This window comes from Idiotropiscis lumnitzeri, chromosome 9, assembly GCF_059441095.1.
Source record: "Idiotropiscis lumnitzeri isolate Australia: NSW breed Sydney's pygmy pipehorse chromosome 9, RoL_Ilum_1.0, whole genome shotgun sequence".
Lineage (NCBI taxonomy): Eukaryota > Metazoa > Chordata > Actinopteri > Syngnathiformes > Syngnathidae > Idiotropiscis > Idiotropiscis lumnitzeri.
In genome coordinates this window covers 22,835,274-22,859,700 of record NC_142399.1, presented here as the reverse complement: position 1 = coordinate 22,859,700, position 24,427 = coordinate 22,835,274, and the positions used below count along the sequence as shown (strand labels likewise).

The following is a 24,427-nucleotide window of genomic DNA, read 5'->3' as shown; positions in this document are numbered from 1 at the left end:
TATATATCGTATTTTCACGACCAAAAGGCGCAATTTAAACCCCCAAATATTCTCCAAAACAGTAATACGTAAACAGTACCCCATGATGCGAAGCGCCTTGTGTATAGACTGAGATCCATAGATGTGCTGTTCTCTTGAGCAACGCGCCTGACTACCTTGGAGCATTTCACTGAGCATGATAGCACCCCCCGCTGTTAAAGTCTAAGACTACAATGCAATGCGATGAAGAATTGACTGTGACTAATAAATAGGTGAACACTACTGTTGGTGATTGTTTGAGACAATCAGTTAGAACAGACCAGTATGTATGTGCGGTAGAATGCTGGACAAAAGGGCAGCTGTCCACGATGTCGTAGTCTGTCTTATCATTCATGTTATTGCAAGCAAGATACATCACAGGTCTAGACAACTACTCTACAAAAAAAAACAAAAAACAAAAAAAGCACACCTCTCATGACATCTAACCAGCCATCTGATTGGCTGAGGCTGGAATACTCCCAGAATGATTTGCAGTACTTGTTTTGTGTTATTTTTTTTTTAATTTCTCGTCAGGATATGAATGGCATGACAGAAGCATATTTTGTGTTAATTGTATTTCTTTGTTTCAATGTTTGTTTGTATGCTGTTCAGTGGATGTTCGGTGATAGTTTTGGTTTAAAACTGAGACTGTAAGGAGTGTGGCAACTAGTGGCATCCTTCCCCTGACATTGATGATCTCACCCTGTTAATATTAATTTGTCTAACCAATGGCTGTCTGTGTTGTCACAAAAGCTGCTTTAGCAATCGTTTGCCCTTTCTAAGATGCCTTTCTCAAAATGTGAGCTAGCATGCGCGAGCTAGCATGCGCCCAATAGTGCGGTGTACCCAGTGTATGTGTTAAATACAGAAATAGCACACACAACTGAGACTGCACCCTTTAACTCTGTGTGCCGTATGGTCGTGAAAAGACGTTAACTTGAAATTGTGAAATGTTCCCCCTGCCCGATCAAAGCCTTACGCTTTGTTTTTTCTTGTTTGAACTTCAGTGTTTTTCTTCTGCTGTCTAAAATGTGAATGGGTGCACAATTTGTAGTGGTTCAGAATCAGATCCTGGTGTGTGACTGTATATTGCATTGTGAGCTGAGGATGAAGAGAGGGTACAGTATGACCTGCCAGGACAGAGCTTTGAACAAAGAGGAAATTATGCGTCTTAAATCATAGGGAATGCCAAGGTATTTGAGTTAAAAACTTATTCAAAGAAAAATGCATGAAATTTTGCAAATAAAAAAATGGTATAAAAAATTTAACAATGACACTAATGTAACAAATCGAAAAGAACCACACGTTTTTTTTGTCTTGTTGTACTCATGTATTTGTGTGCTAGATGTGCTGTTTTGAAACCAACAGTGTAAAAAACAGTGGGCTCAGCACAGATTCTCGTGGGGTGATTGTGCTGCAGGAACTGCTGCTGACTCACACACTTTATGGTCTTTCCGTAAAAAGTCCAGCATCCAGTTGTGGCGACACTGATTGAGTCCCAAGTGACCATGATGGTGTTGAATTAACTTAAGTCGATGAATGGTAACGGTAAACGGGCTGTCACTTGTATAGTGCTTTTTTATCTTCGGTACTCAAAATGCTTCACACTGTTTCCTCATCTACCGACTGATCAGGAGTGACTGGGGTTTTAGTATATTTCTCAAGGTCACACTGGCCAGGGATCAAACTCCCACTCTCTGAGTTAGGAGACGGCCACTCTACTAGTGATCCATCCTGCTCCTCTGAACAGCATTTGCACAAATGAGTTTCTAGAATTTATGGGGGCAGGATGGAGAGCATTGGCGATTGCATATTTTCTGGCCCTGTTTGATTTGTATGCAAACTGAACAGGTCATGGGAGGGGAGAAGGATGGGCTTGGCGTTCTGCTTTACTTGATGATTTAAGTGCTTCATGATCATGAATGTTCATGCTATGAACTGATAGTCATTGTCGCTGGGTGGGTGGGGCTTATAAGGACCTAAAATTATTGTTGTTGTTTTGAAACATGTGGGCCCAGTTAATCAAAAGATGTATAATTATCCAGATTTTGAAATGGATTCCCCCCCCCCATCCAGGATCGCGTACTCTGTCTTACTTTATCCCAGTAGCTCGATTTGGATTGGAATGCCGCACACTGATGGTCTTGAAGAATTCATAGAGTGCCTCCTTTCCACTACAACTATTGACAGTGGGGGCCGTGTTGTTAACAACTAGCAGAGTCAATGTAAATTCCCTCAAAAGCTAGAAGAGCCGGTACTTAAAGGTAATAAATTCCATTGGCAGAGGATTGCAGTAGGATTCGGGCTCTAGGCGTCACTAATGTGAACACAAACTCTAGTCTAACCACCAACAACCGAGACTTGTCGGTGCTTTAGCACTGTTATCTTGATAGTGGAGACTTGGATGTTGTCAGTGAACCATGATTCTGTAAAAAAAAAAAAATGAACACAACAGGCTCCCATGTCAAGACAGTTGTAATTCAGCAAGCGAGTCCTGAGATGTGTAGGGTCCAGACCCTGGAGTTTCTCTGAGACACTGTGGTCAAGTAAGGGGCCTTAAACCCTAAGTGTATCTAAAAAAAAAAACAGTGAGAGCGTGTCGAATGAACAACAGCAATGGAGAACTACATGCCTGTGTCTGTATGCATGATGGACGCAATCATACTTTTTACACCTAACACACAACATGATTATAAAAATGAAGAAAGAGATAGGGGATGCTGGATGTACAGCCAGCACAAAAACATGACTCCTGATGATGTCCGTATGGGAAAAAAAGTGACATTAACATCCATTGGATGAATATCAATCATATCTTTCAGTCTTAAGACATTCACTTGGTCTACCTGTCTCCAAGCACTTCACTGGCTGTTCTGGAGTGTCGTTGTTGTTGTATGAATTGGGTACCAGGTATCAAGTCATTGTTGCCAAGCGGGAGATCAGTACTCAAGAGGTTTGCACTGCTGTTGAGCCTTGGTCGAGTAGGAGACAAGTCCTCCACAATCCGGGTCTCCTCCAAGAGGCTAATGGAATCGAGCACACAGACAATCAACAATCAATAAAACAATAGCTTTCAATCGAAAAATATGACACTGTTATTGGCTTACAATATTATAATACACACTATTATTATCAAGGGAACAGACATCTGACAGCTCCAAACTAACCACATATGCTGTTTTTCCGTTAGCCCCAAACAACACCACACCACATCACAGCGCTTGGGCTGGCACCCCACCATGTGGCGGCCTTTGCTTTTCCATTACAAAAAGCGCCTGTAAGGGGCTGCTTTTCCAGCCGCGACTGGAAAAGCAGCAATGATGGAACTCTTCAAACGCGGACACGGGAGATGGAGTGCTTAACAGGAAATTTATTATTACAAAAATACTTAAAGAACAAAAGGGCGCGGAGCCGACAAAGTCCAACATAAATCGCTGAAGGGAAAATCCGCTCCAGGAAGAAAACAACAACGGGAACGAAAAACGCTTGCCAATGCAAGGGAAAAGAACATGAAACGAAATCGCTTGCCGCGAAAGGGCAAGGGGAAACAAATGAACCGAGCAAAGGAATCCGACAAGTACAAGGCGTGAGGCGTAGTCAATGGGCGAAGCAATGGTCATAACAAATGGGAATCGAGAAAACGAGGAATCAATACAAAACACAGATGTGGTACATGGCGTGAGCAATGGGAAGGAATAATCCGACGCTGAGGAGTCAGCGTCGGTGGTTTAAATACACAAGGAATCAAGGCTTTACATGAAACAGCTGTGTGGCCGGTGGGCGTGTCTCTGCGGCCGTGAAAACATGACATGACGAGAGTGCCGGGAGGCACGCCCACGCGCCAGCTGAGAAAACATAAACAAAGGCACGTGGCATGACGGGAACGGATCATGACAGCGCCAAACAGGCACCCAGCAAAAAGTGGAGGGTGTTAGTATGAGATCAAGGACTGAAATGCACAAAAGCCTTTACATGTAGACAAAAAATTAATTTGCGGTTTGAAGTGTATGGGACACGATTAATATGTTATGTTAATCAACAAAATATCCATGGTGCAATGAAAGGTTTCTCGTATTGATACACATTAAGTAAGTGTTTAATGGATACAGCACTACGCTTTGAAAATCTTCCGGGCAGGGCCTGCGCCACGGTGAAATCATGAAGATAGCGGATATGACATCATCTAGCCACGTCCTTGACTTGCAAGCTATGAAGTGTGCTTGTCGAAGCTTTTCTTCTTATTCATTCTGTTAGTTTTTTTTGTTTTGTTTGTTTTTTATTCACTCAAATTATGCTGGCACGTAGTGTTGCTGGCTTTTGTTTGAACCAACGGGAGGACGGCGAGACCCTTTTTCGGTTTTAAAGATTCGGTTTTACACAAAAAAGAGGGAGACATAATTGCAACTGCTGGGCAGAAGCATCAATTGAAAGCCATTCAGAAAAGAAATAAAGAAAAGACCACAACTAAACTAAACAACTAAAATCTGGCAACACGCACACACGCACACGTGCACACACACCCACACGCACACTCGCACAGAAGAGTCATCCCCTCAAAGCCACAAACATCCGAGAGAGAAAGTAGACAGTATATGTGGCAAATAATTTCTGATGCAAAATTAATATAGGCTACTGTCTGTCAATGAAAACATACCAGTTTACAAAGCTGGTTTACCTAACTATTTTCATTAAAGGTTTTAACTTAACTTAAATTAACTATATATACAAAAGTGCGTGAGTGAGCGTGTACATGTGTTTGTGCGTGCATGCGTGTGTTACCATACCCCACAGCAATCTTCTTCTTCAGCGTGATCTGGCAGATATCTTACACGACTGCCGCCGCTAGGTCGATTTTTACATGATATACAATGCAGACACGGCTGATTTTCAGTTACAAGCTGCGTCAGAGCCTATTGTAAACTATGACGCAAAAAAAAGAAGACGCAAATATTCGTATACCGGAGGAGGGGCCTAGGTTTTTGAAAACGTATCTATACATCTTATGGATTGAATGAGTTAAGAACAGTGGCAGTCTTGATTCAATCAAGAGGACATAGTAAGGGTAACACTAATTCATTTTCTTCTCTCCACGTATATGCAGCCAACAATACTTAGGAGTTTTTATTTAGAGCCACAATCATCAATGTTCTCACTTGGTTATTTTAATAATTGAATGATACAATCAGATGAGATAAGTTACCATAACCTCAAATAATATTCTAGACATGATGAATATTTTTCCATGTAATGGCATTTTCAAAAGTGTCCGCAGAGTCTGAGATGGAGACAGGTATGCTGTGATGACAGCCTGGATGAAATTGATGGCGAATATGTGACCTCAGCTGGACCGACTGTCTATGTGAATATGGACACCAGGATGCCAGCACCGAAACAGAACCGCAAGAAAAGTCTAATCACTACATACAAATGAAAGTATTTCACAAAATTCTGAGTACTAACTTTTACAGATTCTGCATCATTGGATGCTATAAACAGGCAATAAAAATTGTGAAATTGTATTTATTTACATCAGGCATTGTAGCCATTGTTATCAATCTGTCAGGCGTGCTGCCCCAGCACACTGAGGGGTGTGTGTGGGTGTGCGTGTGTGTGTGTGTGTGTGGGGGTGTGTGTGTGGAGTATGCGTGTGTCGGGGTGTGTGCGTGTGTGCGCATTTGTGAACCTTGCGGGTTGACGTGTTTAAGTGGTCGGCAGCAGGATCCAATTAATAATTAATTAATCACTGCTGCTACAATTTAAGACGCCCATACATGCCAAGACATTGCTTAATTGTCTACTTGCGACATGAAGTTTGTAGCCATCTAGCCTTTTGATCTTTGAACAACCTATCTTGTATTCAAGTATATTTTACCTAACCTTTTCTCCAATCTCAGATCACATTCTGACTTCATTGATTCCTTGGACCACGCACAGCCAGACGACCAACCTGCTTAACTGCCTACAAACTGCTTGGCTCCACACCAGAGACCCGCTAACCCCAATCTACCGTTTCACTGGCCTTTCAATTAAACCTTCAGACTAAAACCCTTCCTTGTCTGTTTCTGCATTTGTGTGCTACTCTAGCCCCTTGACACTCCCTGACAGCACAATCTGGCCACTGTTATGGACCCAGCAGAGACCGACCCTCTTTGCCAAACTCTTGCGGCATAGAGTGCACTGTTGGACCAGCACGAGCAATCAATAACCTTTTTGATGACGAAGGTACGTAAATTCTCTCAGGCCCTCACAACCCTCCAGAGTCAGGTGGCTGCATCACACAGCCATGCACAGCCAACGCTTGCTGCCCAACCCCCCACCCATGTCGTTGGTGAACCGTTTGTCCCTGCACCTCCCCCATACGATGGCAATCTAGGGATGCGCTTTCCTGGTCCAGTACTCGTTAGTTTTCGAACTAAAGCCCCTGTCATATTCCAACGAACACGCTCGAATCGCCTACCTTATTGGCTGTCTGCGGGGTCCAACACTGTCGTAGGCCACCTCTGAATGGGATCGACAATCACCTGTTTGTACATCCTATTCCACCTTGACGGAGGAGATTTAAAAAGATTTCTGATCATCCGGTGCGTGGGAGGGAGGCTGTGAAGACTCTCAGCCCGATAAAGCAGTGTTAGTGCTCTCTTAGTGTAGCAGAATTCTCCATCACTTTCAGAACCCGAGCTGCTGGGACCCGTTTCAACGAGGAATCACTCCAGGAGATATTTCGGGGCGCCCTTAACAATTCCATCAAGAACGAATTGGCTCCCAGAAACGAACCCAACAGCCTAGATCAGCTTATCGACCTTGCCATTAAGCTTGACAGGCGCCTCCGTGAGCGTTGAAGTAAGCGCGTTCCAAAGCTCGCGAACCCTCCCACTCGCGCACCTACTCAGCAAGCCGTTCCTTGAGTCGCAGCCTGTGCTGCCTGCCCCACCGCCTGATGTTGGTTGTTAGCCTATGCAGCTCGGACATACCAAACTCTCAGATGAGGAGGAGAAGAATGCCCCTCTGTAACATGGACAGACTTCCCTCTGGACTATGGACAGACATTAGGAGTTTTCCTTGCACTTGTATATGTTGAGGGATCTAAATGTGTATATACATGGGGATTTGTGTATACAGTGAAACCCCGCTACTTCGCGGTTCACCTTTCGCGGGTTCAGTGCTTCGCGGGTCTAAAAAATATTCGGAGGCATTGTAGTTTCGCCGAGCGGCACAAGGGGGCGCTGAAGCGGTTAGACGGCCGGCGTGCGCCGAAGAGGAGAGTGGACGAAGAAGAGCAGGTTCCCCCGGACACGATTGGTGGCGACGTTTCGCGCGGTTCGGACCGTATCAGAGCTCCGGCCGGCGTGCGTGGCAGTTAAACCGTAGATGAGCACCTTCCCCGGGCACGGGCGGTGCCAAACGGCCCCTAAGTTTAACCGAATGGGAGCTGCCGAGGAGGAGGGCATGCTCGCGTCACAGTAAGCCGAAGAGGAGCACCTTCCCCGGGCACGGGCGGTGCCAAACGGCCCCTAAGTTTAACCGAATGGGAGCTGCCGAGGAGGAGGGCATGCTCGCGTCACAGTAAGCCGAAGAGGAGCACCTTCCCCGGGCACGGGCGGAGCGCGAGGCTGTCAGTTATGAATGAATAAATAAATAAATAAATAAATGAAGAATGCCACCTTTCATTTCACTGTCATGATCCATGCCTGTCATGCCGCGTGTGTTTTTGTTTTTTCAGCTGTGTGGGCGTTCCTCCAGCGATAGTCTCGCGCCATGCCGTCAGCTGCTGCGAGACGCGCTGATTACACTGACTATATTGTGATTATAATAAATATTGTAACGTTGTATCATAAATCAGGCCAATTTGTCCATCAGCGAACGCTTTTATTATTAAGCCAAAAACGGCTGCTGTTGGCCGCAACCACGCCGATCAGAGAGAGAGAGCAACACAACGACAACAACATAACGTTCACTCCCCTGCTGCCTTCACAGCCTCCACAGAAAAGAGGAAAACACAGAACCCTTGAACCATTTACAAAGTCGCTACACTATCTTTGTATCACCACCTTTTTTCCCGTGTCTGCGTTTGGAGAGTCCTGTTCAATCCTCCAGCTCTGCTGGAGGATCATAACATTCACAGGGCACACCAGACGGCATACCAGCAGGTAAAAGTCGAAGTAATTAAATAAATACAAAAAGAAGTAATTGAATAAATACAAAAATAATGGCTGGGGAATAAAAACACAAGTTTTAATAATAATAATTTTTTTTTGTTATAATATGAATTTCACTCTCTCTCTCTCTACCCATATATATATATATATATATATATATATATATTTTTTTTTTTTTTTAAGCATTTTTGAAGGTGTGCCGCTACTTTGCACCTATATATATATATATATATATATATATATATATATATATATATATATATATATAGGTGCGAAGTATATATATATATATACGGTGTTTTTTTTTTTTTTTTAAAGGTGCGACGCTACTTCGCGGATTTTCAGTTTTCGCGGGTGGTCTCGGTCCCCATTAACCGCGATAACCGGGGGTTCACTGTATACGTATATAGTGTGTATATTCGCATAGGTTTGCTTTTTCTGAATGTTTGCTGCTCATGTTATTCATTAACGGCGACATTACGTCGCCTTCTCTTTGTAACCTATATTTTTGCTGCTGTAACACTGCAAATTTCCTCATTGTGGGACTAAAAAAGGCCATCTTTATCTCTTTATCTATTACAATACGACTTCATTCATATAGCGCATTTCACAACAGCTGGAGCTATGACAAAGTGCTTTCTTTTTTTTTTTTTCAGCTGGTGTAATATGAATTAGTGGGAAATTAGTGTGAAATGTTGCCCACTCCTCATCCAATGCAGGGGATTCCCCCATCTGTGGTCCCTTCTCAAGGTTTTTCACCTTACCCCAAACGGGGTTTTGAGTTTTTCCTTGCCCTCCTGGGGGTTAAGATCAGGAGATGTCGATTGTGGATATGTAGCCCTTTGAGACTCTGTGCGCTTAAGGGCTATACGAATAAATTTGACTTGACTTGACTGTAAATTGCACGGCCATACCTTCTGTTAGTCCGACAGTAGTGGGGTTTATGGTTCCAATTAACCGCAAAAAATAGGGTAACATATATATATATCCATCCATCATCTATACTGCTTCTCCTCACTAGGGTTGCGGGGGGCGCTGCAGCCTATCCCAGCTATCTTCGGGCAGTAGGCGGATGACACCCTGAACTGGTGGCGGGCCAATTGCAGGGCAAACAAAGACAAACAACCATCCGCACTCACACTCATACCTAGGGGCAATTTAGAGTGTCCAATCAACCTGCCATGCATGTTCTTGGAATGTGGGAGGAAACCGGAGTACCCGGAGGAAACCCACGCAGGCACGGGTAGAACATGCAAACTCCACACAGGTTGGCCGGAGCCGGGATTGAACCCACGACCGATGCTGTCTCTCACTGTGAGGCCATCGTGCTAACCAGTCAGCCACCGTGCCACCATTATATATATCTATATATATATCTATATATATATCTATATCTATATATATATATATATATATATATATATATATATACATATATAATGTATCTTTTTTTTCCACACACTAACCTGTATTGAATTGAGTACTCCGTCGCAGTTTGTCTCACAGCAGTATCCATTGTGGGGCTCTCACTGCCTTGAGACTGATCAGCCCTAGAGCCTGCTGGTGTCTGAAGAGGCTGACAATAAGAAATTTTCCAATAATCAGAGAAAAAGTGTTTCTGGGAGATCATATTACAGTGCGAGTGCTTTGAGATAAATTATCCATAATTGGTGTTTTACTTGTTCTATCTTGTGTATGAAGAAGTAGCGTTCGTTGCGCAGCACAGCGGATGTTTCCCTATACTGTTTAGTCAGCAGGTTAATCCACTGCGTCAATCCATCCATTATCGCTAGTACCATGGCCCATAAGAAACGCATTATATCCAAAATCCTCTGAACAATTTCTCCATGACCTGAGAAACACAGACATATAGAAACAGTGATGGTGAGAGATGGAAGACGGCATGACTTTGGATACATAAAAGATTCCAACCACCCGAGTTCGAGACCGGTCTGGCGGATGTCCGGGAGGCCAGACCAGCGAGTCCCGTCGTGGCCATTCGGGCGGACGTCTGGGAGGCGGAACCAGGGACCGTGAGCGAGACCGGTCTGGCGGATGTCCTGGAGGCCAGACCAGCGAGTCCCGTCGAGGCCATTCGGGCGGACGTCCGGGAGGCCAGATCCATGAGTCCACCCGTGGCCATTTAGGCGGACGTCCGGGCGCACCCGGGACAGGAACGTGGAGCGGGGGCTGGTCGTCGAACTCCGCCGAGACAGGAACGTGGAGCGGCAGCTGGTCGTCGTACCCCGCCGAGACAGGAACGTGGAGCGGAGGCTGGTCGTCGAGCCCCGCCGAGTCAGGAACGTGGAGCGGCGGCTGGTCGTCGAACCCCGCCGAGACAGGAACGTGGAGCGGCGGCTGGTCGTCGAGCCCCGCTGAGACAGGAACGTGGAGCGGCGGCTGGTCGTCGAGCCCCGCCGAGACAGGAACGTGACGCGGCGGTGGTTCATCGGCCACCGCCGAGGCAGGAACTTGAGACGGACGCAGGGCGTGCTCCGCCGAAACGTGGACTTGGGGCGGACGCACGACGTGCTCCGTCGGAATGTGGACTTGAGCCGGACGCACGGCGTGCTCCGCTGGAACGTGGACTTGAGGCGGACGCACGACGTGCTCTGCCGAGACGTGAACTTGGGGCGGACGCAGGGAGCGCTCCGCCTGAACATGGACTTGAGGCGGGCGCAGGACATGCTCCGCCGGGACATGAGCTTGAGGCGGACGCAGGACGTGCTCCGCCGGGACGTGAACTTGGGACGGACGCAGGGAGTGCTCCGCCTGAACGTGGACTTGACCTTGAGACGGACGCAGGGCGTGCTCCTCCGGAACGTGAACTTGGGGCGGACGCGGGACGTGCGCCGCCGGGACGTGAACTTGGGACGGACGCAGGGCGTGCTCCGCCTGAACATGAACTTGGGGCGGACGCGGGACGTGCGCCGCCGGGACCTGAACTTGGTACGGACGCAGGGCGTGCTCCGCCTGAACATGAAATTGGGACGGACGCGAGATGTGCTCCGCCTGAACGAGAACTTGGGACGGACACACGACGTGCTCCGCCGGAACGTGAACTTGGGACGGACGCACGACGTGCTCCGCCGGAACGTGAACTTGGGACGGACGCACGACGTGCTCCGGCTGAACGAGGACTTGGGAGGAACGCAGGGTCTGCTCCGCCTGAACGTGGACTTGGGGTGGACGCAGGGCGTGCTCCGCCGGAACGTGGACTTGGGGCGGACGCGGGACATGCGCCGCCGGAACAGGGACTTGAAGCACCGGAACGGGGCTCAGCAGCTGGCGAGGAGCTGGAACGGGACTCAGCAGCTGGCGGGGAGCCGGGACGGGGCTCAGCAGCTGGCGGGGAGCCGGGACGGGGCTCAGCAGCTGGCGGGGAGCCGGGACGGGGCTCAGCAGCTGGCGGGGAGCCGGGACGGGGCTCAGCAGCTGGCGGGGAGCCGGGACGGGCTCAGCAGCTGGCGGGGAGCCGGGACGGGGCTCAACAGCTGGCGGGGAGCCGGGACGGGGCTCAGCAGCTGGCGGGGAGCCGGAACGGGGCTCAGCAGCTGGCGAGGAGCCGGAACGGGACTCAGCAGCTGGCGAGGAGCCGGGACGGGGCTCAGCAGCTGGCGGGGAGCCGGGACGGGGCTCCGCAGCTGGCGGGGAGCCGGGACGGGACTCAGCAGCTGGCGAGGAGCCGGGACGGGGCTCAGCAGCTGGCGGGGAGCCGGGACGGGGCTCAGCAGCTGGCGGGGAGCCGGGACGGGACGCTGCAGCTGGCGAGGAGCCGGGACGGGACGCTGCAGCTGGCGAGGAGGCGGCGTGGTTTGCAGCAGCTGACGTGGAGGCGGCGTGGTCTGCGGCAGCTGACATGGAGGCGGCGTGGGTTGCTGCAGCTGACGTGGAGGCGACGAGGGTTGCCGCAGCTGACGAAGAGACGGGACGGGACGCTGCAGCTGGCGAGGAGGCGGCGTGGTCTGCAGCCGCTGACGTGGAGGCGGCGTGGTCTGCAGCAGCTGACGTGGAGGCGGCGTGGTCTGCAGCAGCTGACAAGGAGGCGGCGTGGTCTGCAGCTGCTGACGTGGAGGCGGCGTGGTCTGCAGCAGCTGACATCGAGGCGGGGTGGGTTGCTGCAGCTGACGTGGCTGTGACTTGCGCGACTCGGGGAGTGAAGCGCGCGTGGTACCGTGGGGAGTAGCCGAACCCCCACTGAGGCGCCATCGTTGGCCGCCACGTGGGGGTGCCCGGAAGGCCAACCGGGTGCCCCGGTAAGGGCTCGCGGTGGCAGAAGGGGAGAAAGGGTCAACCCGAAGGGGTGCCCAGAAATCATTGTCCGAGGGAGAGTCATTAGTGAATTCCGACTCGGAGTCGTCGTCTGAATCCGAGTCGAGTTGCACGGGAGGAGGCATGACGGAGGGGTACGCATTAATGTGATCGTGAAAAAAAAAGGGTGAAACCGATGTGGAACGAAAAATGGAACCTACATGGAGGAAACGGGGTTGGTCGGCAAGCGGAGGGGAGTAGTCCGAGCGACGACGACGGCGACGCCGCCGAGAGCTTCCCGCTGGGTCCGGATGTGGTCGGAACATTCTGTCAGGTGTGCTCGCCGGACGGCGAGGAGGAGGTGGACCCAGAAAGCGAGGAATCAGGGAAACGGATAAACTTAAAGGGAGTTTATTAAATGAAACAAACAAGGACAAACAACGTGGCGTGGACAAACTAAACGTGACTAAATAGAACGAAAGAAGACAAGTGACGAGGGTCGTGACAAAACACAAGGGACCGTGGGCATGAGCATGGGGCATGAGCATGGAGCAGGAGCGTGGGCATGAACGAGGGCATGAGCGAGGGCATGAGCGAGGGCATGAGCGAGAAGGAGGGTGGTCGTGAAGTCCATAAAATGGCGTAGCAGGAGAACTGTTCCGACGCTGAGCTGTCGGCAAGGGGTGGATAAATAGTCCGAGTAATCAGGTGAGCAGATGGGAATCAGGTGCGTGATGGTTGACAGGGAACAGGTGCGTGGCTGGTGAAGACGAGACGGCTGAGAGGGAAACGCCCCTACACAGCTGACAAACATAAACAACGTGCACATGGCAGGGAGGTGACGAAAACAATAACAAAAAACACTGACCTGACCGACACGGGTCATGACAACCACAATGGGAAACATATGAATAAAGACACAAATAACAATTTTGTTCATCATAAAGTGTTTTTTAAGGTTTAATGTAGGTGATTCAATGGCTATTTAAAACACACTGTAAAGTGTAGGGAATACGTAAGAGTGAACACAAGTTAATAATAACAATAATAATAATAATAATAATAATAATAATAATAATAATAATAATAATAATACCTTTGTCTGGGGAGACCATTGTGAGCGTCATGGCAGTTCACTCATGACTCTTATTTGTGAGAAATGGCATTTTGAGTGACTAGCAGTCCAGTCAAGAGTGACAGATTTTGCCATAATGGGTGCACACAAAGTCTAACTGCAGCTTGGGCACTGCAAGCTTCTAATTCTTCAGCAATATTCTTCTCGTTTCCTGCAACTGGAGAATTCCCCTTTCCTCGCCCCTCTGGACACAGCCTTCTTGATCAGCTGCATGCACCTCTCAAGTGTCTCTGTCAATGCCTACGAGAAATATGTTGCGCTTGCAGACATCTGTGAAGCACAATGCTGGATGACCAACTGTACAACATCCTCTTACCAGTTCTCTGTACAGGATGTCCTTTAATATATATGCCTGTCCTCCATGCAAGGCACATGGCCAAGCCAATCAGACAGTGTTGGAGTGCATGCTGAGGAAACCTGTTTTTTTTTTCCAACTCTGCAGTGATGGTAACTTTTTGCTCATAATACTTCGTAGGCAGCATAGATGGAAACTTTCCAGGGGGTTCACCTGTGGCAAAGGTCGTCACTTTCGGCGCGACAGGACGTCACTTTCGGCGCGACATCTTTTCCTCCGCTCTTATCCACCGGGCGAGTAAACGCAACTATGGTTTCGTGCACCACCACATGCAACACTTGCACCATTCTCATGGAAAGACTCTCCCTGCTAGAGGGACGTGTCCGCCAGCTAGAGCAGAGTAATGTGGTAAGCGTAAACGTGGCGGACACGACTGTTAGCACGGGTTGTAGCCAACCTGCTAGTCTGGTTAGCATTGGCCGTAAACGGCTTGCTAATCGCGGTGAGCCTGTTAAGACACATAGCAGTTCCATTCCACCTCGGTCTCATGGCTCCCGCACCTTAGTGATAGGTGACTCCATTACCCGCAACATTAAGCTTGAAAATCCAGCCACAGTAATGTGTATTCCTGGGGCCAGAGCACCCGACATAGAAGCTAATCTTATGGAGCTAGCGCGCAAGACACCTATACACCAGCGCAGTGCAAACAACGCTAGCTATTCAGATATAGTGATACACGTTGGCTCCAATGACACTAGGATGAAGCAATCAGAGATCACAAAGAAAAACATAGCAAGGACTTGTGATCTCGCCAGAAAGATGAGTCGGCATCGAGTAATTGTCTCTGGCCCCTTGCCTGCGAGAGGCAATGATGAGAGGTTTAGTAGATTATTCTCGCTAAATAAGTGGCTGGCTAGTTTTTGTAGTGAGCACGGACTGCAGTTTATAGATAACTGGCCTTCTTTCTGGGGCCGACCCGACCTGCTGAGGATGGACGGCCTTCACCCTAACTGGGAAGGCGCCATCACTCTTTCTAGAAACATAGATTATTGTTTGAGCCTTCCATGACTATTCATATTAGAGCAGGTCGGGCTGCAGGCGAATAGTGAGCCTGTAAGGAAGGGTATGGAGTCTGTAAGGCTAGAGCTAACTAGCGCTATGCTAGACTTAGACAACACACATAGCTTTTCTTCTAGATTTGAGCGCTACACACCATACGCTGGTAGATCTCATACTGATATAATTTCTACTGAGGTGGCAATACATGATGGGTTTAAGCATTCCTCCTCGGTCGGTTTTATTGACGACGAGCCGTTCTCTCAAAATAATAGCACTCGAAAGCTGGTAAATAACTATCGGATTCCGACCGTCAGAATTTCTCGCCGCGTTTATAGTCGCTCGAGGTACAATCCGGGACCTAGGCAAAGCAATCTCCTTAATATTATGACCAGGAGTCCTGTTGCGCGGAATAACTTAGATAGACCTATTTTACTGAAACTCGGTTTTTTAAATATTAGATCGCTTTCATCGAAAGCCTTGTTAGTTAATGACCTTATTAGAGACCATAATCTTAACATGATTGGTCTTTGCGAGACCTGGTTAAAACCAAATCAGTTTTTACCGCTAAATGAGGCTTCGCCTCCAAACTTCGTGAGCTCGCATGTTGGGCGCCCTCAAAAGAAAGGCGGGGGTGTAGCCCTCATTTCCGAATCTAACCTAAAACTTAGTCCTCGTTTTAGCAATTCCTTTAAAACATTTGAAGTTCTCATTATGCGATCCTCAGCCGAGCTGCCGTTTTATCTTGCCGTTCTTTATCGTCCACCTGGCTCTTACTCCGGCTTTTTAGATGAATTTTCTGAATTCGTAGCTGATTTAGTAACTCATGCGGATAATATACTTATCATGGGCGACTTCAACATTCATATGAATCTCCCGTCGGAACCACTTACGGTAGCGTTTCGGACAATCATTGATATGTTTGGTTTCACGCAAATAATAAATGAAGCAACGCATATAAATGGCAATACGCTAGATTTGGTATTAACCCGAGGCTTAGCATCTTCAAAAATAATTGTATTACCATATACCAGTGCTATATCTGACCATTACTTTATCAAATTTGAAGTCTTGGCTCACTGTCATCGTTCTGACCATAATCAAAATTATAGCAGCCGTAACATTAGCTCCTCAACCATCGTTGCGCTCTCTGAGCTACTCCCTTTAGCAACTGCTTCGTTTCCTAATTATATTGGTACGATTGATGATCTCACAAACAACTTTAATGTCGCTTTGTTAAATGCGCTTGACTCCGTCGCGCCTTTAAAAACTAAAACTCGTCCAAAGAGGCTTACTCCGTGGTTTACAGAGGAAACGCGCGTACTGAAACGATCTTGTAGGAAGCTTGAGCGCAAATGGCGTGCGACCAAACTTGAGGTCTTCCGTCAGGCATGGTGCGATAGTTTACTAATATACAAAGAAGCGCTTAATTTAGCCAAAACTAATTATTATTCTAGATTAATTGTCTTACATAAAAACAATCCTAAATATTTATTTGATACCGTAGCAATGCTAACGCAACAGCGACCAACCTCGGATAGCTCTTCCTATTCAGCTCACGATTTTATGCAATTTTTTACTCAGAAGATAGAATGTATTCGTGATGAGATTAAAGACACTGTTCTTAAAATTCCGTCGAATTCCGCGATAAATGGTGTTAATAGGGACATTAGGGCTGATAACTGTCCGATAACCTTATGTCAATTTAAAAAAATATCTCTTGAGAGCCTAACAAAATTGGTTACTGCGGCAAAACCGACAACTTGTGTGCTCGATCCGCTTCCTGGCAAACTAATTAAAGAACTGTTTACGACCCTAGGACCGTCTGTTTTAAATATAATTAATCTATCACTTACCACGGGTGTAGTACCAGCAGCTTTTAGGACCGCCGTTATCCGACCGTTACTTAAGCAACCAAACCTTGACCCAGAGAGTCTCATCAACTATAGGCCGGTTTCAAATCTTCCGTTTATTGCAAAAATTCTTGAAAAAGTCGTAGCGCAACAACTTAATGAATATATGACTGCTAATAATCAATTTGAACCTTTCCAATCGGGTTTTAGAGCCGACCACTCTACTGAGACGGCCCTTGCTAAAGTTACTAATGATCTTCTCATAGCTATGGACGCCGACACCTCATCAATATTACTCTTACTCGATCTTAGTGCCGCTTTTGATACCGTTGATCATAACATATTATTAAAACGCCTTGAAACGTGTGTTGGCATTTCAGGTTCAGCGCTTTCTTGGTTTAATTCGTATCTGTCGGAGAGGACGCACCGTGTAATTCATGGCAATACGACTTCGGATCATTGTAAGATCATATGTGGAGTTCCGCAGGGATCGGTACTTGGACCTCTATTGTTTAGCATCTATATGCTACCGCTTGGTGATATTATACGGAAATATAACATTAGTTTTCACTGTTACGCTGATGATACGCAATTATACATGCCGTTGGATATAACGAATCCCCGCGACTGCTATAAATTAGAGGCGTGCCTTGCCGAAATTAAACAATGGATGTCTTTCAATTTTTTGCGTCTTAACTCAGATAAAACCGAGATGCTCATCATTGGACCAGCGCGTCATCGGTACCTTTTCAAAGACACCACTCTGAATATCGATAAATGTAATATTATCCAAAAGGATTCAACAAAAAATCTCGGTGTTATATTTGACGCAACTATGTCTTTTCAAATGCACATTAAAAATATTACTCGAACTGCGTTTTTTCATCTGCGTAACATTGCTAAAATTCGCCCAATTCTATCAACGTGTGACGCGGAAATCTTAATCCATGCGTTTGTTACATCTCGCCTCGACTATTGTAACGCTTTGCTCTCGGGTCTCCCCATGTCGAGTATTAAAAGTCTGCAGTTAGTTCAAAATGCAGCAGCTAGACTCTTAACTAAGACGAGAAAGTTTGATCATATTACCCCGATATTAGCCAATTTGCATTGGCTTCCGGTCCACTTGAGATGTGATTTTAAAGTTCTGCTACTTACTTTTAAAATATTGCACGGCTTAGCACCTTCTTATCTCGTTGACCTCGTGGTACCATATGTTCCGTCCCGAAACCTTCGCTCACAAAATGCTGGTCTTTTAGTGATCCCGCGAGCCAAAAAGAAGTCCGCAGGTTCTAGAGCGTTCTCTATTCGGGCACCAATGCTTTGGAATGCACTTCCCTCAGATATTAGAGGCGCCACCTCAGTAGAAATGTTTAAAACACTATTAAAGACGCATTTATACTCTTGTGCATTTAGCTGAAATATTTGTTGGCCTGTTTACTGCCGCTTTTTTTTTCTTTTGTTTTCTTTTCTGCCCCCTTTTCCCCCGGCTGGGGGATTAGGTGACGGTGACCCACTAGGAAGTTTAAGGCATTGACCAACTGGGCATACACCTGTTCCAGTGATGTCGTCTTCCTGCAGCGCGACATTTGATCAATTTATTTATATACTTTAGCATCTAATTTAATTATTTGTTGGCCTGTTTACTGCCGCTTCTTCTCTTTTCTGCCCCCTCCTTCCCCTGCTTGGGAATTAGGTGATGGGGACATGCTTTGAAGATTACGGCACTGACGAACCGGGAAGGGACCTGCTCTGCCGAAGTCGTCTTCATGCAGCGCCTTTTCTGATTTCCTTATATTTCAGCACTTCATTGAACTACTTGTTGGCCTGTTTGCTATTTCTGTTCTTTCTTTTCTGTTCCCAATTCCCCGAATTAGGTGATGGCGATTCACTTGGAAGTGGCTGTACTGAATTTACACCAACTGACCGGTACAAGATCGAAGGCTCATCTTCGGATATGCTGCCATGGATATTACGGCCCTGGATGAGGACCCACTCCACTGAAGTCATCTTCCTGCAGCACTTCATTCAATTGACTCTTATATTATCTCATCTATTATTGCATAGCATCATTGTATGTGTCAAATGTTGCCCAGTTGGCATCCATTGCAGCCTGGTCATCCTGGAAGGGGGATTCCCCCATCTGTGGTCCCTTCTCAAGGTTTCTCACTTTTCCCCTAATGAGGTTTTGTGAGTTTTTCCTTGCCCTCCTGGGGGTTAAGATCGGGGATGTCGATTGTGGCTATGTAAAGCCCTTTGAGACTGTCTGTGATTAAGGGCTATACAAATAAAATTGACTTGACTTGACATGACACCGACATACAACAGGGTGCTGAGCATGCATGCATGCTTAATATACCTTGAGTTTGGTGTTCAGCGTCAGCTGGCGAATATCCCACTTTCGCTTGCTCAACTTGGGCAAACGGCAGCAGATTTGGCATGCACCTGTTGATCTCTGAATCAAGAGACAAATTGCTTGTCACAGTCGAGCCAAGTCTAGCAAAATAGTCAGTAATCTTGAGTATCTTGTTGTTCATTCTCATTGCTGGAGGTACCGGGACATTCTGGCCCATGATGTTGGTTTTCTAATGGTGGGTCTAAATGGATGCTGAAGGCCTTCACCAGTGTATGAAATCAGGGCTGCGTCATTAGCAAACATTTCTCTGAGGAGAATTGTCTTGTCACGTCACTCCTGGTATGCGGGTAGACTCTCTCTTCAAAGTGCTGAAATGCAGAATTCAATGCATAGAAAAGAAACTACTAAACAAGGTTGTTTGCAAGGACACAACTTTGTTTCACTCCACTTGAAGGGCTCAGATGAGGCACCAATGTATATCACCCTACATTGTATTTTGCCATGGAAGGTGGCAATGATACTAAATAGCTTTGTGCGATCAATCAAGGTGTAAAGTGCCATTCTCCGTTCACGGCATTTCTGAAGAAGCTGACGTCAACGTGGATCACTCTGCCCTGAAGCCACACAGCTACTCTGTAGAATGTGGCTGGCAAGGACTTGTAGCCAAGTCAGAGCTCCACAGGGATATCTTCTGGGGTGCCTTGCCTTCACTCCACCAAAGGCACAGAAATCCATGAAGTGGCGGTAACAGAACTGCCTCCCCGTATTTTTTCATGAAGCAGTGTTGACAGCTTATTAATGCGACGACTTTGCTAAATTGTTCCATGGTGGGGTCAATATCAAGCTCCTTTTTACTGTAGTTGTAGAGTATTGTCCAACCAGACTATTTGCCAACAGTTTGTCATTGTCTGTGATGCAGGTACTACCCCTGAGTTAGACTTCAACGAAAAGAAGTGTTGGTGGAATTAAGGAGCTCTTTGAAGTCCAGAATCAAAGTCTTCACTATATTCCAGTGGGAATGGACCACCCTCCTGTGATGCCGGATGGTGGACCAGAATTTCCTCTAAGTCACCCGGAAGTCATTTTTCATGGCCTTACCGACCTCCTAGTGTAGCAGGAACAATTTCCTTGCGCAATTTGTGGTTCCCATGCATGGACTACTGTTTTGTCATCAACATCAGAAAGCTGACCAATGGGATCACTCCGAGACAATTGCTTCTCTTACATCAGCTTTGTTTGCATAGAAATGTTGATCCATGTGAAAAAAATCAGTTACGCAACAATTCTCAACTCTTCACTTTGTCTTCTTGCAACTGATGACCACGACTGTTTACAAAATACAACACAACCCAATACAACTTTATTGAAATACACATTGGCCTTCAGCTTCAATCATCCACACTGTCTCCATGAAGCTATTGCCATTCTCCACACAAGAACCGATATGTTGGTTCCGCCGGGCAAAAGTCCAATTTTGTCTAAAGCATGAGCAACAAATTTCCTCTGGTTTTGGTGTAACTCAGCGGGAAGAGATCAAATATGCAGATTTAAAAGCATACCTGCAGGGAGAGCTCAGCCTTACGCCAAGCACCCGAGTTTCGCTTATGCTCCGGTTCCCCATCTAGTCACTGGATGATCGGACCGCCCACCATGTATGCAAAGAAATGAAAGGATTTGCTGGTCTCCCCATCACTGACCCGTCAACCAATAAGTGCAAAGAATAACGTCCTGCAAACAGACCTCGATCTCCACCCTTGCTGACAAAGCCACCGCATACATCTTCACCATCTGACAAAAACAATCATAAGACAAACAAGACCGTGCTATGCGTCGCGGAGAGTTGCTGCTAATAATTGCTTTTACCAAGAGAAATTCTGTGCCTCTGCTTGCAATTGCTCACCTGGCTGAAATTGAACAAAAAAAATAGCGGACTGCGTTTCAACAGACACGTCATGGGGCAGGTAACATATAAACTTGACCGTCATTCCATGGCATCCCGGGCTGCTCTGTCTCACTGACACCCTTGTCCAGACAAATTTCTGGTCGAGATAGGAGTGATCCGGTTGATTTATCTTACAGGACTGGACGACAAATGTCAAGTACCAACGATCCAAACTGGATGAAACTCATGGTTGCCAAAAGGACCGGAATTGCCACAGTTCATGCACATTTCCAATCATCTGGGAATTCATTATTGCTGTTGTTAGTTGATGTTGGAAACCAATGGCTTCTTGTCATAGACACTTATCAGACAACAACACTCAAGACCTGTGATGACAGTATGGACCTCATCAACAGCTGCTCTGCCATAACATGTGGCGGTTATGACAAGGTCTACAAATATTTCCCGGGCATGTTCAAGCCAAAACTTGTTCAAAAGCAAATTCCGACACTTGTCTGCCGAAAAGCTATCGTCGTCAAACAGGATTTTTCAGAGATGGAGCGGATGGGCCTGTGCCAGGTGTCCTGCCCATGGGCATCCACTCTACACAGGATGAGGACGATCAAGGCCGCTGATCTGTATGGCCGACCTAATGTCCCAGTTGAACGGTGCCAGCCTTCTCCAAGCTGGAGCAATTTATAGAGGTACTTCTGGGTCACTGAAAATCCTAAGACCTACCTTTGGCTGGAGGACAGCGGCGGCACCTTTTAATGGATGATGGATCAGATATTCAGCAACGTTCTTTTCTGCGGCATCTATGTTGACAACATCCTGCTCTATTCCAAAATAAAAAATAATGGTCAGGATGCCTACCCAGACAAGTGCATTTTAGATGTGACCAAATTTGAATTCCTGAGCCACGAGGTCTCATTGACCCGCATATGCCCAGGCATAAGCGGTCCAAGACTGTGCAGAGGCCCGATTCAACGGACATGACACTTCGCTGTGCCTGACAATATCACCTCTGGCTGGGGTCTGGCCTTTGCTTCATAGGTCTGGGTTGCTCTCAGCTAACTAATAGGCACCAAGTTTCACTATAATACCGCCGAAAAGTCTCCTGGGAATGGCATGGCCAAACAGAACCACTGTACAAGACTTGAAGCCCAGCTATCATGGGTCAGTTTCTGAAGTTGGCAACTCTGGAGGATGGTCTCAACGTTTCGCCTGCTGAAATGTTTTTCGACTAAACAGTCGCCGTTCCAGAAGAGTTCTTGCCATCCTGTCCCGACATGGTCAACAGAGCAGCCACTGCAAAAAACTTCTCTTACCGATGACGTAGTGTTGGCAAGTAGCATTCAGTGGTTCGGACATATAATACCAACGTTCCTGCACTGGTACCCAACACACTGTGAACATGTCCGCATGCATTTGTAAGGATCGACTCCCCCAGACTGCCACTCACATGGCTGTATTGTGGCCCTTTACATTTTCTAAGAGTGGGCCGAGAAGGTATATCACCTTGACATGACAGCGGCCGCAGCGACTGGGTGTCTATTGACCGCTTGAAACCCACCTGTCTGAAGGAGGAGCAGACAGCGCCACTGACTAAAAACACGCATTGTACGTCCCAGCGTAACGAGTGAATGGAGGTTGTGGGATAGTGAATGAGTGTGTGGGTGTGTGTGGGTGTGGTGTGTGTGTGTGTGTGTGTGTGGGACGTGAGAGTGAATTTCTCCCCCAGGTGCCTCGGATCGTGGCCCGATCAGCACCTGACGAGCCCGATAGGCCAGGGAAGGATGAGCTGAGCATATAAGGACGGTGCCACCGGAGGATCGGGAGATTCTCGCCACGCAGAGCACGCCTTCACAACTTGCTCCACGCAGAGGACGCCCGCCACGCACAACGCTCGCCAGAGAACACCTGCCCCGCACGACATTCGCCAGAGAATGCTCGCCACCACGATCCTCTCTACACAGAACACCCGCCATGCACGATCCTCTCTATGCAGCACTCTCGCCCCGCTACGACGCCGCACGGAAGCGAGACGCCCCAGTCAACGGGACAACACGTCCGGTGATTGTATACAACGCTCCCAACCCCTCTAAAAGAAACTGCCGATTCGCACCGGACCCGGATCACTATTCCCCCCGATCCCATCACGAGGACTATGACAGCTGCGCAGCAGGGGAAGACACTAAGTAGGTTTTACTAGATTCAGTGTAGGGGTGGTTTATTTTATCGTGTAGTTTTTATCCACCGAGGGTTTTTTTTTAATTAAAAGTAGGTCCGAGGGCGGCTACCCACAGCTTGGGTGGGGGTTTTTAGTCATTTTTAGTCTGTCACCTCTCACTGAGTGCAGTGGTTTTATCTTTCGTGTGAGTTTGACGTGCTTTTACTTCTTATTTTAGTGTGGAGTGCAGTGTCCAGAGATCAGAGGCAGAATTGTGTGGCCATTCCTTTTTTTTAAGGGGAGTCCAAATCCCACCCGTCGTGTAGGCCCTGTGACCAACTAACTGACTTTCCCCTGTTTTTTTAGTGCAGCCTGTTAACTAAAACAGTGTTCTATCAAAAAAAAAATAAAAAAAACCCTCGTCATCTTGCTGTGTCCCAAGGGTACAACCACACTAAGCTGCCTCTGTTTTTTTACACCAGTTCTCAACTTCTTCACTACATCTCCTCATGCTCCCACACCTGAGTTTTTTCCTCAGCGACCGCTAAACTGTTTTCCGAATGGTCAGCCAATACCCAACAGGTGGCACCAGAGTGCTGCAGGCCAAAAAGGGACTCGTTCTTCAGCTTGATTGCATCCCAAGTCCAACCAAGAGACACCACGAGCGCAAGCGAGGCGAACTGAACTCTAAGGTTCCAGCCGCCCTGAGCAGCTGGACCGAGGTCCTTTTATTGGTCCCAGCTGCACAGGTGGAGCTCGTTGATTGGGACGTCCATGAGTAACGAGCAGGAACGAAGTCCACCAACGGGGAACGAGCAGGAACGAAGTCCACCAACGGGGAACGAGTGGGAAAGCAGTCCAGCAATGGGGAACGAGCAGGAAATCAGGCCAGTGATGAGGCACAAGTCCAATGACTTTACAAACGAAAGGGTGGAAGAGTTACTGCAATACAACAAGGGCGTGGCCTTGTAGGTGGGCCCTAGCCCAGGGCCGTAACACCACTGTTGTCCACCAACGGGTTTAGGGATTGCCACCATGACAAGCATCGACCACTTTACAACCGCAGCTCCAGATGGCCAATGCGACAATGGAAGGATGGAACATGGTCCACTAGGATGCAATGCCATCTCCCTCCAGTATCACCTCCCTCAAACAGGTAGTGATCCGATGAAAAAGGAAGGAATAAACCCGTAAAAAAAAAAAAAGAAAAAATCCATTTATTTTGGAATTCAGAAAGTTATAAATATGCTTTTCGAAA

General features: G+C 47.3%; 1 protein-coding gene across 1 annotated transcript in view; it reads right to left on the bottom strand.

Annotated features, from left to right (window-relative positions):
- The window catches only part of piezo1 (piezo type mechanosensitive ion channel component 1 (Er blood group)), a 304,639-nt gene that overhangs the window by 77,712 nt on the left and 202,500 nt on the right, over nucleotides 1–24,427 (bottom strand). The window contains exons 34-36 of the mRNA XM_088304108.1: nucleotides 9,854–10,026; nucleotides 9,641–9,750; nucleotides 2,865–3,041 (exon numbers count right to left, since the gene is read on the bottom strand). Coding sequence (XP_088160234.1) covers nucleotides 2,865–3,041; nucleotides 9,641–9,750; nucleotides 9,854–10,026 — 460 coding nt within the window. The remainder of the gene's footprint in view (nucleotides 1–2,864; nucleotides 3,042–9,640; nucleotides 9,751–9,853; nucleotides 10,027–24,427) is intronic.